At 36.8% G+C, this 16,841-nt stretch overlaps 1 protein-coding gene and 1 long non-coding RNA gene across 2 annotated transcripts in view; one reads left to right on the forward strand and one right to left on the reverse strand.

Moving 5' to 3' along the window:
* LOC143690089 (uncharacterized) overlaps window positions 1-16,841 on the forward strand; it is a 100,530-nt gene that overhangs the window by 26,173 nt on the left and 57,516 nt on the right. The window lies entirely within an intron of this gene.
* On the reverse strand, window positions 3,902-4,941 carry LOC143690087 (olfactory receptor 6C65-like). The gene has a single exon (XM_077168080.1). It carries the CDS (start codon window positions 4,939-4,941, stop codon window positions 4,003-4,005), a length of 939 nt encoding a protein of 312 aa, XP_077024195.1. The 3' UTR covers window positions 3,902-4,002.

Consider the following 16,841-nt stretch of genomic DNA (forward strand, 5'->3'; position numbering starts at 1 on the left):
AATAAGACTTAACAGACATTTACAGAGCATTGCACACAATAACAGAGAACACACATTTTTCCCAAATGCTCATGCATCATTCTCCAGGATGGACCACACATTGGGGCACAAAGTAGGTCTGAATAAATTTAAAATGATGGAAATTATGCAAAGCAGTTTCTCAGACAATAATGGAATGAAGTTGGAAGTCAATAACAGGCAGAAGCTGTAAAATCCACAAATTTATGGGAGCTAAAGAACACACTCTCAAACAACTAGTGGGTCATGGAAGAAATTATAAGAGAAATCAATAAATATCTCAAGACAAATGAAAAGGAGAACAGGATATATCAAAACTCATGGGATATAGCAAAGGCACTGCTGAGAGAGAAATTTATTGCCCTAAATGACAACATTGAAAAAAAAGAAAGAGCAAATTTTGAGGAATTAACAGCTCAACTGGAAGAACTAGAAAAGGAACAGAAAACTAATCCCAAAGCAAGCAGAAGGAAAGAAATAACAAAGATTAGAGCAGAAATAAATGAAATTGAGTACAGGAAAACAAAAGAATCAATAAAACCAGGTGATTCTTGGAGAATGTCAATAAAATAGATGGACCCTTAGCTAGGCTGCCAAATTAAAAGAGAGAGGATGCAATAGATAATTTCAGAAAGTGGGAGGGGGACATAACTACTGACCTGAAGAAATAAGGTAGATAATGAGAGGGTACAATGAACACCTACCTGCTAAACAAAGTCAACTTATATGAAATGGACAACTACTTTGAAAAGCATGAATAACCAACATTGACCTGAGAAGAAATAGATCTCAAAGAACCTATCACAGGTAACAAGATTGAATCAGTCATTAAAAACTCTCAAACAAAGGAAAGTCCTGAACCAGAAATGGATTGGCTTTCATAAAGGATTTATTAAGTTACAGCTTTACAATTCTAGGCTTAAAAGTGTCCAAACTAAGGCACCCAGAGAAAGATACCTTGATTCCAAAGATAGGCGTGGATGGTGTCTGAGTTTCTACTGTCACATAGGAAGGCACATGGCCAGCAACTGCTGGTCCTTCTTCCCAGTAGTATTGCTCCCAGCTTCTAATTCCAGTGGCTTCCTTCCTAAGAATCAGTGGGCATTCACTTAACTTCTCAGGGAAAACTTTGGGCTCTGCCTTGCTTAGCATCTCATGGGAAGGCATATGGTGATATTTTCTGGGCTCTGCATCTGTAAACATCTGTGTCTAGGCATCTGTCCTCTCTGTTGGTACACCAGGCATATCCTTTTGCAGATCATGCATCTCCAAATTTCTGCATCTATATGGCTGCTGAATCAACTGAGCTTTTCAAAAATGTCTCCTTTCTTAAAGGACTCCAGTAAACTAATCAAGGCCCCCCCTGAATGGCTGGAGTCACATCTCTGACTAATCAAAATGTCACACCCACAAATGGGAGCATCACATCTCCATGGAAGTAATCAAATGAAAAAGTCACACCCACAATTGAGTGAGTCAATCTCCATGGAAACAATTGAATCAAACCTTACATATTAAATCAGGATTAAAGAACAAGGTTTTTCTGGGGTACACAATGAGTTTCAAACCAGTACGGGAATATATGAAAAACCCACAGCTAATATACTCAACAGGGAAAGACTTTCCCTCTCCTTCCCCTCTAAGATCAGGAATAAGACAAGGATACCCACTGCCACCGTTGGTATTCAGCATTGTGCTGGAAGTTCTAATTAGAGTAATCTGGCAGGAGAAATAGAAGGTATACAAACTGGACAGGATGAAGTAAAGCTTTCACTGTTTGCACATGACATTATCCTGCATGTATAAAATATGGAAAAATTTACACTAAAGCTAATAGAGCTAAAAATGAGTTCCACAAAGTGGCAGAATATAACATCAACGTGCACAAATCCCTTGTCTCTATACAGCAGCAGTGAGTAATCTGAGGAGGAAATAAAGAAAAAAAAAATCCATTTACAATAGCCACCAAAAGAATCAACTACTTAGGAATAAATTTAACCAAGGACATAAAAGAGCTATACATAGAAAGCTACAAAATTTTGTAAAAGAAATCAAGGAAGACCTAAATAAATGGGAGAACCTTGTTCGTGGATTGGATGACTAAATGTAGGTAAGATGTCAATTGTACCCAAATTGATTTATAGATTCAAAGCAATACCAGTTAAATCCAAATCCAAACAACTTACTTTACACAGATAGAAAAACAATAATCACATTTATTTGGAAGCACACAGTGCCCTGAATAGCTAAAAATATCTTGAGAAAGATAAACAAATTGGGAGATCTCACACTACCTGACTTTAAAGAATACTACAAAGCTATGGTGGTCAAAACAGCATAGTACTAGCATTAGTATAGGTGTACTTTCCAGTGGAATTGAATTGAATATTTAAAAGTGGACCCTCACACCTACAACCAATTGATCTTTGATAAAGGAATCAAGTTATCTCAACTAGGACAGAGCAGCCTCTTCAACAAATGGTGCTTGCAGAAATCAACATCTATATCCAAAAGAATGAAAGAGGACCCATATGTCATACTGTATACAAAAATTAACTCAAAATTTATCAAGACCTAAACATTAGAGCTAAGAATATAAAACCTTTAGAAGAAAACATAGGAAAATATCTTGAGGATCTTGTGATAGGTGGTGGTTTCCAGGATCTTATACCCAAAACACAAGCAATGAGAGAAGAAATACATGAATGGAATCACCTCAAAATTGCATACTTTTACACATCGAAGGAGTTTTTCAGGAAATTAAGAAGGTAGCCTATGCAATGAGAGACAATGTTTGGAAATCACAAGTCAGACAAGAGTTTAATATCCAGAATATAAAAGGAGATATTGTAACTCAACAACAAAAAGAAAAATTATCTAATTAAAAATTGGCCAAGAAAAAAAGATAGACACTTTTCCTAGGAGGAGATACAAATGGCTCAAAACATATGAAAAGATGCTGAACGTTACTGGCTATTAGGGAAATGTAAATCAAAGCACAGTGAGATATCATCTCATGCATTAACAACAAAAAAAAACAACAGAAAACTTACAAGTACTAGACCTGACTGTAAGTAGGCTTAGCCTATCCTTTGCAGGAATAAATTTCATAAGGGCAAACTCCAAGTTCCAGGGTTCAACCTATTGATTTGGTTGTCCGTACTGCTTGTGAGAATATCGGATATTTTCCAAATGGGGAAGTTGACTATTTCTTCTTTTCTCCTGATTCCCCCAAGGGGACTTTGCAAATATATATTCCTGGGATATATCAGGAAATCACACTAATCTGGACAAACCAATAAAATCTCAACCTTATTCAAAATTCAACGTACTATCGTGTTCAATTAAACTGACCATCCAAGTTAAATTAGGAAATGCAGTGTTCAAAACATAAATTTTGCACCAAATAAACATCTCTCCCTTTAGTCTCACACATAAGTTGAAGTTTTAAAATTTGGATGATATCAGGCTTTACCCTGTATTCTGATCTAAATTAGTCCTTCCAGATCAACTTCATTCATACCTCTAGTCTAAGTCTGATTCCTTTTCAACTTTTTAAACCATTCCTATATGGAATATTGCTGACTTTCATAGCTTCAGAGCTCTAACTCTGAGTCTCAGCTATCACATAAATATCCAAAGTTTCTGTGAACAATCAGGTTATAAACAAACAGCTCATTATCTCAGAATTTAGAAATAACAGTTACACCTCCTGCATATATGTGACTGCTGCAGCAGCTTACAATCTAGGACCTTTTACAGTGGGCCCCAACCTGATACCCCATGTTCTTGATTTTAGTTCACCAAGTTTTTATATTACAGCTAGTCCATATGATGAGGCATGATAATATTGTCTCATGCTTGCTTTTAAAAGTGAGCTCTACGATGGCAAGAACATTCATGTGCTTTATTCCCTACATATATCTACCACTTGGAATAACAGTTTGGGTTTATTTGTGGTTTGGGGTACACATTTAATAACAATTATTTTTTCTTTGATAATAACACTCTTTTGATTGCATCCTTAAGGGCTTGCTTTACCTGCTGGTTTCTTAAGGTGTAAATGAAGGGATTCAGCAGGGGAGCAAGGGAGCTATTAAGTATTGCTACACCTTTACTCAAAGTCACCCCGTCTTTTGCTGAAGGTTTGACGTACATGAAAATGCAGCTCCCATATGAAATGGAAACCACAATCATGTGGGAGGAACAAGTGGAAAAGGCCTTTTTCTGTTGCTGACCAGAGGGAAGCTTTAGAATAGTTCTAAGGATGAGGGTGTAGGAAATAACCACCAACGTCAAAGTTATCACGAGTGTGAATATCGCTAAGAAGAATGCCATGAGCTCTAGGAATGCTGTGTCTGTGCAGGAGATCAGCAGCAGAGGAGAAGAGTCACAGGTGAAGTGATCAATAATGTTGGAGTTGCAGAAATCCAGTTGGAGACCCATGATCACAGGGGGAAAGATAATGAGGAATCCAGCCAACCACGCACTGATTACAAGCATGTGGCAAACTTTGTTGCTCATTATACTTGTGTAATGCAGAGGTTTGCAGATAGCCACGTAACGATCATAGGACATAACAGTCAGAAGAAAAAATTCTGTGGCTCCCAGAAGGATTAAAAAAAATACTTGAGTCATGCAAGCACTATAGGAAATGGTTGCATCTCCTGTAGCAATGCTGATCAGAAATCTAGGAATACAGACTGTTGTGAATGAAATTTCTAAGAGAGAGAAATTTCTGAGGAAGAAATACATAGGCGTTTTCAAAGAAGTATTTGACAGTGTTAATGTGATGATGATCAAGTTTCCACTTACACTCAATAAGTACATGGATAACATAAAGAAGAATATTACAATTTGTAAATCTGGGTCATCTGTTAGTCCCAGAAGAATGAATTCTGTAATTGATGTCCTATTTGACATGCTAAGGTTTGAATTCCAATATCTGTAGATAAAAATAAGATGTCAGTTTATTACATGATTGAATAACTTTAAAGTGCTTACATTCTCCAAAACATATAAGAAAATATATATTTAACCACAAATGGCAAAATAGCTATCTCTCACAATTACAAACCCTTTTCACAATCTGTTTGGTAGTGAAAAGAATAATACTTTTATTATATTAAATGTAGATTTTTATTCTCAGCTTTGTTAATCCCCTAGTATGTATTTTTAATTTTTCACTCATAGAATGTTCCTTTTTACAGTTATTAAAATGGGTAATAATGATAAATACTTGATTTACTTCATTGAGCTTTGAGAAACATTAAACAAGTTATTGAAATACATCGCATTTTGTTAACTATAATGATCATAAACTCCTAAATGGAAATTTTTTCATTGGAAAACTTAGTTGTGAGTCACAAGACAATTTTTCCTTAATGATACTTGTTTCTTGTTCATAGTAAAAATATACATTATTTATGGAAAAGTAATTGAAACCCACCGTTTCTTGTCTTTATGCAACAATGCCCCTATTAACTCCTATTCCAAGTATGACATAATATGCAAGCCGTTGTTAATCAACAAAGCCACACTGATAAAGTTGCAAATGGATTTCTAAAAAATGATGATTTCAGATGAAGTCCGTTAAGAATGAATATATTGTATCAGCAAGTTTTATATCAGCTTTTTTCTCAAGGCCTACTTTCAAAAGCCATAATCATAGTTTGTTTTTTACATGAGCAGGCACCGGGAATCGAACCTGAGTCTCCGGCATGGCAGGCGAGAACGCTTACTACTGAGCCACCATGGCCCACCTAATAGTTACTGTTTTGAACAGTGGTTTCCAAGGACTCATATATTAGAGTCCTTGGAATATAATATATCATATATATTATATAAGAGAAAACTCATATATTAGAATTAAGATAATAATAATAGCAACAATAATTATGACATGATCATATAATTTAAATTATTATTATTAATATAGTAAAATATCTATATATGCCTTATCCAACAATAGTCTAGGTATGACCTATTAAGAGATGCATTCTGCAGGTGAGGAAATTAAAATGCAGAGATACATGATACATATATATCATGCTCAAGTTCACATAGGAAGATAGTGTAGCTATCTACAGTATGTAGGTATAGCAGGTACTATAGCATCTGTGTCTGGTTCTACTGTGCCATTTCTAGTGCATAGCATAGACTCAAGCTCAATTTCATCTTATAAATGGATTACAAAGTGAACGAGTGAACAAATTATAGCCAACCCATAGTAGAATGGTCCTGAAGATTCAGGGGTCTGGTTTAGATGTATGAACTTGGCTTCTATATATATCTACCAATTATACTGAGTTAGTCAATCCTGCTGCTATAGATATTAACACTAGGGTCTGCCAACAAAATGAGAAGTCAGGGAAACACACATCCTAGAAGCATAGCGAGACAGATGCTTAAAATCCTGAAAAATATTTACCAGGGAAGCCCTGTATGGTCTATTGCAACCAGTTCTAGGAAGAGAGAAATGGACTTGGCGATCCTTCAGTGAACCACAAGGGTAGTCTGTTTAACAGAGTCAAAGTGTAAGATATTAGGCAGTGTGCAGATGAGGATGGTAGTGGATATGCATCCTGTTTCTGGAACAAGTGTGGTACTATTTTACCAGGTGATATTTGGCTAGAAAAGTCTACCTGACTCCCTCCTCAATTTCTGAGCTCAGCTCTCACAAACTTTGGAAGACATAGGCAGAGAAAATAATGCCAGTATTGTTGAAATGCCCTCAGGTTGCAGTGCAAAGAAAGCAAAAAATAAAAAAGCAATGGTTAGAGTTCTATGATTGGAAATATCAATGTTGGTAGAGGAGTAAAACCCCACTATGCAGAGGACACTTCGTCCACAAAGGCAGTGAGGACAAAGAACAATGCCCAGAGGCATTGCCGTGACACAGCAAGAGACCAGTAGGTGCCAGCAGAGAGGAACAACGTGCAGATTGTTCACCCCCAACCAATGCCACAGGAATCGCAGGTGGCTCATGCCAAGTTACAGGCCACCTTGGAAAGAAGGACAGAGAAGAAAAACTCGAGAGAAGGAACAGATACTTCAGAGAGTTTGAATTGATTATTTACCCAAAGGAAAATGAATTAATGCCCAATAAACTTATAGCCTGGTAAATAGTAATTTATTTGTTCCGTTTTTTTTCTGGCAGCACTAGGGTTGGAGGATACAGAGGAAGATGAAATTGAATTCAGAAAACAAAGAATTACATTTTTTGTCCAACCTGTAGTATGAAAATTTTGACTCTTTAAAAAGTATTATTACATCTAATGTACAAATGAGGAATCTGACACACAAAAAAATATTCAAACTAATAATGTTAATAAAACCATGCATTTCAAGGTGCATTCTCTAAGAAACAGGTAGGATCTATGCAGAAGACTTAGAGAAAGTGATGGTTCTGCCTCTTGAGGACTAAGTCCGAATGTGGCACTGCAAGAAATTGCAAGTTGAAGATACGGAGAAAACACTTACCCAGCCCTAAGGAACTGATTTATAGATTTTCCACGACTGTGGAATTTCAGATACTGGAATCCAGTATTCTCATAAGTACAGACATATGGCAATTGAAAGAAATAATGAAAGAAAAGGAAACAAAGAAAGGAGAAGGAAGAAAGGCCAGATTGCTATATATTTCCTTTGTCATATTTTGTAGCTTTGTGTAGTTCATATTTGATTATTCCTGGTCAACATTCATCCTTTTCTCAATTCAAAGCCTGGATCCACAGAATGGGAAAATACAATCTGTATTCTTTCAAAAATATTTTTCTGGGACTCAACTGACATGCATTCCATGACTTTTCTAATCTGTTGAGTGATTTAGGATTTCAAAAAATATTTTAGCCAAAGAGACACATTTTATGTGTTTTTGAATATGCTAGAGGAGTGGTGGTGTTTTTCTTTCTTTATGAGTACTTAACTAAGTGTCTCTGGAGATGGAAAAACTAATGATCTATAATACAATTAATTTTAGCAACACTTTTTAATTGGTTTCCCTTGAGAGTCATTAATGGGATGTTGGAGGAATACAGAATTCCTTATAATGCTAGACATTCTATGAGGCAAAGAGAAAGACTGATGAAATAATGACCACTTACTTGTAAATTACCCCTCTCATTTTGATTTTAAATTGACAGTGACTATTTGATTCAATTTAATTCAATTTCAATGAAAAAATCTGAACTAAGAGGTCAGAATTTAATCTAAGCCTAGTAAAAATCAAACTTGGGTAATTTTATGGTGCAACAAAGTTGAATGAGTAATTTCTTGACTAGTATTATAGATTCTTTTTTTGAAAGTCATGAATTTTTAGTGAAGTGTTATAGCAAAATATTACAGCTTTCTTCATAATTGGCATCCTTAGATTTAGAGAAAGTAGATAAAATGCATGATCCTATATTGTGTATTTTTACGGTGAAATCTGAGTTTGCTCAGTAGTATACTTGATCCCAGGCTTTGATATAAAGTATATCCATATGCTCTATTAATATAAACTATATAAAATATAAAGTATTTTGTATACATTATAAAGTATATTATAAATGGCCAAGAATTCTTGCACATGTGTCTACTCTGGAGAACAATGTGGAAGATTCTTGCAAAGTTAAATGTACTATATAAGACTGAACCATCCACTCCTGCTTCATGAAAAAGTGGAATAGAACACAGTATTTCTAGGGTCAAGATAAATGGAGAGCCAACAAGGGTATTGCTTAATGTAATATACAGGGCATTCTAAAAGTTTTAGTGCACCAACAAAGAAAAGGTCATGACCAGAGGGCTTCACTGGTGATTTTTACCAAACATTCAAAGAATTAACATGAATCTTGCTTACACTGTTAAAAAAAAAAAAAAAGAAAAGAAAAAGTTGGATGAATCTCAAAGGCATAATGTGAAATGAAAGAAACCAGTTTCAACATATTATAAACTGTATGATAGCTTAATATGGCAGGCTTAAAAAAAAATGTAAGGGACAGAAATAGATCAGTGGTTGTCTTGGGTTCACAGTGGAGAGCGTATCTGACGACAAATGGTTCTTGTGAAGGAAATCTTGGGGGTGTTGGAATTCTGTCTCTAGAGGTTTGTTTATTTTGAGCATTTCATGTAAACATAATCTATAATATGTTGTATTTTTCAGACTAGCTTCTTTTACTTAGCATTTTTTCAAAGTTCATCAGAACTGCAATCATTTTAATTACTGCTTCAGTTTGCAAAAGCTGCCAGAATGCAATACATGGGGAATAGAATGCTTTTATAAAAGGGGGCTTAATAAGTTACAAGTTTACAGTTCTAAGGCCATAAAAATGTCCAAACTAAGGCATCCAGACAACAATACCTTGATTCCAAGAAGGGTCAAATGGTGTCCAGGATTTCTCTGTCAGCTGGGAAGGCACATAGCTGTCATCTATAATCTTTCTTCCCAGTTGTGTTGTTTCTAGCTTCTGATTCCAGTGGCTTCCTCTCTAGGCATTTTCTTTTTTCATGGGTCACGTTCTAACTCTGTAAAGTTTTTTTTTTATAGTTATTGTTGTGGTAACAAATACATAATGCACTTGTTCCCATTTTAATTATGTAAAAATCAGCGGCAGTAATTATATTCAAAATGCTCTGTTATTATTACCACCATCATTTGTCAAAACTTTTTCATCACCTCAAGTAGAAAATCTGTATCAATTAAACAATAATTCCCCATTCCCCCTCACACTGCCCCTAATAATCTGTAATCTACTTTCTATCTCAACAAATTTGCTTATTATGTATATTCAAAAAACTGCAGTCATAGAGAAGACATGTTTTTGTGTCTAGCCTACCTCACTCAACATAATGATTACCAGATTTATCCATGTTGTGGCATGTGCCAGAATGTCATTCCTTTCTACAGCTGAATAATATTCCATTTTATGTATAGCCCATTTTGTTTATCTTTTCATCTGTAAATGGACATTTTGGTTGCTTTTACCTTTGATCTATTGTTAAAAATGTTGCCATAAATATTTATGTACAAGCATCTGTTTTAATCCCTGTTTTCAATTATTTGGGACACATACCTAGGAGTGGGGTTGCCACGTCATTTTTTCAGTTCTATGTTTAAGTTTTTGAGGCACTGCCAAGCAGCTTACTTAGTGGCTGCATCATTTTATATTTCCACCAGCAATGTGCAAGGGTTCCAATTTCTTCACTTTCTTGTCAACACATTATTTGCCTTTATTTATTTTTTTAATAATAACAATCCCAGTTGATATGAAGTTGTATCTTTTTGTGGATTTGATTTGCATTTACCTAATGATTAATGATGTTGACCATATTTTAATGGGCAAATTGGCCTTATGTAAATATTCTTTGAAGAAATAGCTATTCAAGTCGCGTGATACTACTTTTTATTTATTTAGTTTTCCTTCTCTGGCTGCTCTCATTGCCCATTTGACTGCTTTTTAATTGGCTTGTCTTTTTGTTATTGAGTTGTAGATGTTCTTTACATATTTTGGAAATTTAACCCTCAACATATATATGACTTGCAACTATTTCTTCCATTTTGTAGGACATCTTTCCATCAAATTTGGGAAGACTTTGGCATTAGTTCTTAAAATATTCTTTCTGCCTCTGGTTTCTCTTTTCCTTCTAGGACTTCTATACATATATGTTAGTGTGTTTTATGATCCTACATGTCCATAAACTTTATTAATATTTTTGAAAGTCATTTTTGATTCCTGCTCCTAAGACTGAAAAATTTTAATTTTCGTATATTCATGCTCTCTGATTCTTTTTTTTCTGAGTGTTCAAATCTACTATTGTGCAGCTGTAGTGTGTTTTAAAATTTCAGTTATACTTTAAGCCCCCAAATTTCTCTTTGGTTCCTCTTAGAAATTTAGACATCTTTATTGAATTTCACCTTAGGTTCATGTATCATTTTTCTGATTTTCTTTAGTTCTTTACCAATGTCTTCCTGTAGGGAGTCAAGTTAACACCTTTGATGAGCAATTCCAGTGTATGAACGTTCAGTCACGGATCTTTAGGTTATTTTGCTACTTCAAAAGGGCCCTTTCTTTCTATGCCTTATGACATTTTTTTCTTCTGAATTATGGGCATTATAATATTTTAATGTGCTAAATCTTGTAATCAGTTTCTTCTCCTCCAGAAATGCCTTAATTTTTTTTTTTACAATTGTTTAAAGCTGTAGTTGTGTATTTGGTAATTTTACCAAGCTATCTTTGCCAACTCTGTAATCTGTGTCATATAATTGTTGAAGTCGCTGTTCCTTTAGCTTGTGTTCAGCTGGTATTTCAACTGAGATCACCTTGTATCCAGGAACTCAGAAGCAGCAACAACAACATAATCCAATCAGCAAACCTAATCTGTCCGAGTCTTTTGAGTTGACTCCATGTGCAGACTCTCTTTCAAGTCCAGCTGATATGAGTCTCTAGATCTGCCCATGTTGAATGCTTAGGTTCTTCTGAGATCTTTCTGAGCATGAAACTTTTCCTAGGTATGCACAGGGAATGCAAACTTCCCCACGTTACACAAATATTACTCAGTTCCTAATTTCCAGAAAAAACTCTCTCCCTATATTTTTGTTCCAGAGCCACAAATGCTCTATTATATGTGTTGACTGAGATCTTTCACCTCCAGTGCGTGACTTTCTTCAGTTCAATACCACTTTTCCACACTATTTCTATATTCTAGGTAAGTTCCAGGTTTAGTGAAAAATACTAGTGCTCTGAGTCAATCTTTCAAGGAGCAACCACACAATAATGGGCTTTTGTGCTTTGCTCACTCTATAACTAGATAACAGAGGCTTCAGCAATCGTATGACACAGATTGCATGCTGAGAACATAGGCTGCCATCCCACTTACGGTGGAGCTCACTGGGAAGGGGTGGGGCCAGAGCAATTAAAAGGCCATGCAACTTCCCTACTATTTTTTCATTGTCTTTTTTTCCTGAATCCACATCCAATTGTTTGCTATATACTGTCAAATGTTTCCAGAGATCTCAGATAGTTGGTTCTTACTGAATGTTTTTCCATGCTTCTTTTGGGTAACATGCATTTGGAACTTCTTACTCTTCAATCTTGCTGATGTCAACTTGGTGTTTAATGTTTTGAGGAATTTTCAGACTGTTTTCCAAAATGGCTACACAATTTTATATTCTTTCCACAGTCTCACCAACTTAGAATTTTTATTTGTAATTAACAACATCTTCCCTGGCAAAGAGTTGTTTTTGATTAGAGTTTTGTTTGCATCTCCCTAATGATGTTACCAAACAATGGGCTCACTGCCGAATGTGCACAGAAGGTAATACCATTACATTATTTGAAAAAAGAGTTTAGTTGTGAGATAGACTAGCAAGGATATAGGACACAGGTATAAATCTATCTCCTTGATCTAAGAAGTAAAGGAGATAAATTATGATGGAATCCAAGGGAGGTGGGACACTTTTTGAGATTCAGGTTGGCATATGTGATGGTTAGTTTCTGGTGTCACCTTGGCCATGTGATTATGCTTAGTTGTCTGTCAGGCAAGCACTGGCCTGACCATTGCTGCTAGAATATTTCATGGCTGGTTGATAAGCCAGAAGGCTGGTATTAAATCATCAATCAGCTGATTGCATCTTTGGCCAATTGCATCTGCAATCAACTGAGTGTCTCCCACAGTAAAATAATCCAATCAGCTGAAGGCTTTTAAAGGAGTAGGGAGACTCTTTCACTGCTTCTTTAGCCAGTGAGCCTCTCTTGTGGAGTTTGTCCAAACCCCTTCATCAGAGGTGCCAGCTCACAGCCTGCCCTACAGATTTTGGACTCTTACATTTCCAAGGTTGAGTGAGAATATTTGCAGATCTCTCTTGTTGCTTCTGTTCTTCTAGAGAAGCCTGACTAACACAGCTTGATACTGAGAGTAGGGTGTTTCTTGAGAAGCAAAACCTTAAAAATGGATTTTTACAATTGGTTTTCTAATCTGACTAGACTCAGAGGCACTAATAACTGTGTTTCCTGTAATCGAGATGGCACTGACAGTTCATGAGGTGAATTGGCTAAAGAAATACTCAAAATATAACCATTAGACTCTACTAATTGTACACTTATATGAGGCAAGGCTCTGGCTGAGAATGTTTTCGACACTGTTATGGAGTTTTGTGGAATTAAGAGTTATAATCATGCTGGCTGGTTATTGTCAGACATGCTGGATACAGTGATGAGGGAAAGGGATGAGTTGAAGGCTTTAAATTTGAACCTTAAGCATTGTATGAATGATGTAAAAGTTTCAATTTGTGCCCTGAAAGGAAATGTTATTTCCCATGGTCTCAGAGTTGAGATCTCTGAAAACCAGACACAATCTCATTGTGCGAGTAGCAGATTTATAATGTAAACTAAAATTTCAACCTTGCAGATGTGTGCTGTTAAAGTAAGAGCTTTAATTGAAAACTAATGGGATCCTGAAATGTGGGATGGTGAAATATGGCTTGATAATGATGGCCATGGGGAAACTGGATCTGTGGATCTGCTGAGTCTTTACTAGATAGACCAGTTATGAACTGCTCTGAGGAAAGTTTCCCAACCTCCTGCCTACATTGAGGAAACAGCTATCCAGCCTCCAGTTTCTCCATAGGAGTTTGTTATTCAAGCTCCACCTGATGAGATTAACCCTTCATTTGCCTGCTAATCCTGCTACCACCCCCCCTGGGGAAATTCATGCAGAAGAACTGCATGAATTTTCAAATCTATATAGACAAAGATCAGGGGAATATGTGTGGGAATGCATATTAAGTGTGTGGGATAATGGTGAAAGGAATATAAAGTTGGAACAAGCTGAATTTATTGATGTGGATCTATTAAGCAGAGATTCTTCATTCAATGTTGTAGCTCAAGGAGTTAGAAAGGGCACTATCAGTTTGTTTGGATGGTTGGCTGAAACATGGTTCAAAAGGTGGCTAACATTACCTGAGAATGAAATGCCGAAACTGCCCTGGTATTATGTTAATGAGGAGACCTAGAGGTTTAGAGAGATTGGAATATTAGAGTGGATTTATCATGGAAGACCTGCTCACACACCCCAGGAATGTCCAGGGGCCACATCTTTCACCAGAACCTTGAGAAATTTGTGAGACTAGCTCCTTCATCCCTGAAGAGCTCTGTAGATGCCATTCTCTGTAGGTCAGATATTACTCTGTGAGCTGCTGTCACTGAGCTAGAATCCTTAAACAGAATGGGGATGATTAGATTCTGAGTTGGCAGAGGCCCTTTGGTGATAGTTAATCACCATGGACAAGGTGGGCATGGCCACCATAATGAACAGCGGATTCAAAGCAGCAGTCAAAATAATCTGAGTCGCAGAGAATCATGGTGTTGGCTAGTAGATCATAGGGCTCCTAAAGTAAAATAGATGGGCAGTCTATTAAATTTTGTTTGAACTGTATAAGGAGAATTCCAGGTCAAGTGAACAGAAGTCTAACTTGAATTGGAGAAAGAAAGTCACAGTTCCTTAATCAATTCCCAGGTTTGAGATAGTTTACAGACCCAGAGCTCCTTGAATGAGGGGAGGGCCAGATACCCTTGGGAAAGGACCATTTTACACTGCCCCAAATTTACACTGTTAACTTTCCTCACAACCTTCCCCAAGGAGACCTATAGACTTTAACAGGGTAACTGCGCATTTAACAGGGTGACTGTGCAGGGAAAAGGTAATGATGAGATATTTCAGGGATTATTAGACACTGGCTCAGAAGTGACATTAATTACAGGGAACCAAAATGTCACTTTGGTCAACTAATCAGAATAAGGGTGTATGCAGGCAGGTGTATGCAGGTCAGGTGATGGAGTTTTAGCTCATGTCCGTCTCACAGTGGGTCCAGGGAGTCCCCAGACCCATTCTGTGATCATTTCTCTGGCTCTAGAATGCATTCTTGAAATTGACATACTCAAAAACTGGCAGAATTTCCACATTGGTTCTCTGACTCATGGAGTTAGGGCTATTATGGTAGAAAGGCCATTAGAACTGTCCCTACCTAGCAAAACAATGTATCAGAAGCAATACCATATTCCTGGAGGGATTGAGAGGTTAGAGTCACTCGTAAGGACTTGGAGGATGCAGGGGTGGTGATTCCCACCACATCCCCACTGAACTCTCCTATTTGACTTGCACAGAAAACAGATGGGTCTTCAAGAATGACAGTGTATTAATGCAGACTTAAGCAGGTGGTGACTCCAATTGCAGCTGCTGTTTCAGATGTGGTATCATTGCTTGAGCAAATCAACACATGGCCTGGTACCTGGTATGGAGCTATTGATCTGGCAAATGCTTTTTTCTCAAGAGCTGTAAGTAAGGACCTCCAGAAACAGTTTGCATTCAACTCTAGATAAGGCATTTACATGTCAGGTGATGGGAGATAAATCCAACAAAAATATAGGGGCCTTCTACTCAGTGAAATTTCTAGGTGTCTGGTGGTGTAGGGCATGTTGAAATATCCCTTTTGAGGTGAAGGATAAGATGTTGCATCTGGCACCTCCTAAAACCAAAAAAGAGGCAGAATGCTTATTTAGCATCTTTGAATTTTGGAGACAACATATTCATCATTTGGGTGTGCTACTCTGGCCCATTTACAGAGTGACCAGTAAAGCTATTAGATTTATGTGGAGCTCGGTACAAGAGAAGGCTCTGTTACATGTTCAGGCTGCTGTGCAAGCTGCTCTGCTACTTGAGCCATATAATCAGGCAGATCAAATGTTGCTGGAAATGTCAGTGGCAAATAGGGATGTTGTCTAGAGCCTTTGGCAGGCCCCTATAGGAAAAATTACAAAGCAGACCCTTAGGATTTTGAAGCAAAGCGTTGCCATGCACTGCAAAAAACCACTGTCAAAAATGCAGGGAAGAATTTTTAAATGGGAGATGAAGAAATTCTCATAAGCAGCATATTTGGGGCTTAAACTTGATATTTATATAGGACTTCTGCCTATCTCATCTCTGCTTTCAATGTGTTCTTGTGCATCTTCTAATGTTCTCTGTAGTTTTTGTTTTTACATTATCTCTCCCAACCACAGTTTCGAAATTCCTTGATTGTTTCTGCATTTCTCTGTGTTGATATTGTCCAGAGGTATGTTTGATGTAATGCTGGTAATTTTCAATTAAAAACCTGTTTAAATCTAAATGACAATAAAAAAACAACTTTATACTCTTCTCTTGATTCTTTTGAAATGCAATTGGACTGGGACAGCAGTGGCTAAATCGAGCTAACCTCTTGCAACTTGGAAGTTGGGGGTTGGTAGTAGGATAAGTATCAGTCAATAAGGTACCCACTAGTCACATGATAGTCTTGGTATATGGTTTTATTCATTTTGCCATATATTGCATGTATGCATGGTGTGTCTTCTGGCTGGCCAGAAATTGTTGGGGTTGCTAGATTTTTTTGTTTGTTTTCTTGTCACATAGCAATGCAAATGGTAGCATCATCTCTGTTTCCTTTAGGGTTCTGTGGACTCCATCTTCTGGTTGCTCCTTGTGTCTTCCTCTTTTACTGCCCAATTTACATTTCTATAAGGCCTTTAGTCATATTAGATTAAGCCCCCCACCCTCACATTCAGTTTGGTCACACCTAAATTAACAACATCTTCTAAGGGCCTATTTCAATTGGGTTCAGACTCACAGGACTAGGGTTTGGGATCTGGAGAATTCTTTTGAGGGGGACATGATTTAATCCTCAATATCATCATCTGTTTTTAGATATTTTAATAGTTTTTATTTTGAAGTAAGCTTTTGAGTAGCAGTGAGTAAAAGAAACTTCATGTTTAACTACTAATCAACAATGAATCTGCATTTTGCACAAAAAT

This window comes from Tamandua tetradactyla, chromosome 7 (genome assembly GCF_023851605.1).
Source record: "Tamandua tetradactyla isolate mTamTet1 chromosome 7, mTamTet1.pri, whole genome shotgun sequence".
NCBI classification, from domain to species: Eukaryota; Metazoa; Chordata; class Mammalia; order Pilosa; family Myrmecophagidae; genus Tamandua; species Tamandua tetradactyla.

Excerpts from the sequence above, each read along its gene's own strand:
- LOC143690087 (XM_077168080.1), bottom strand. The coding sequence starts at position 4,941 with ATGTCAAATAGGACATCAATTACAGAATTCATTCTTCTGGGACTAACA.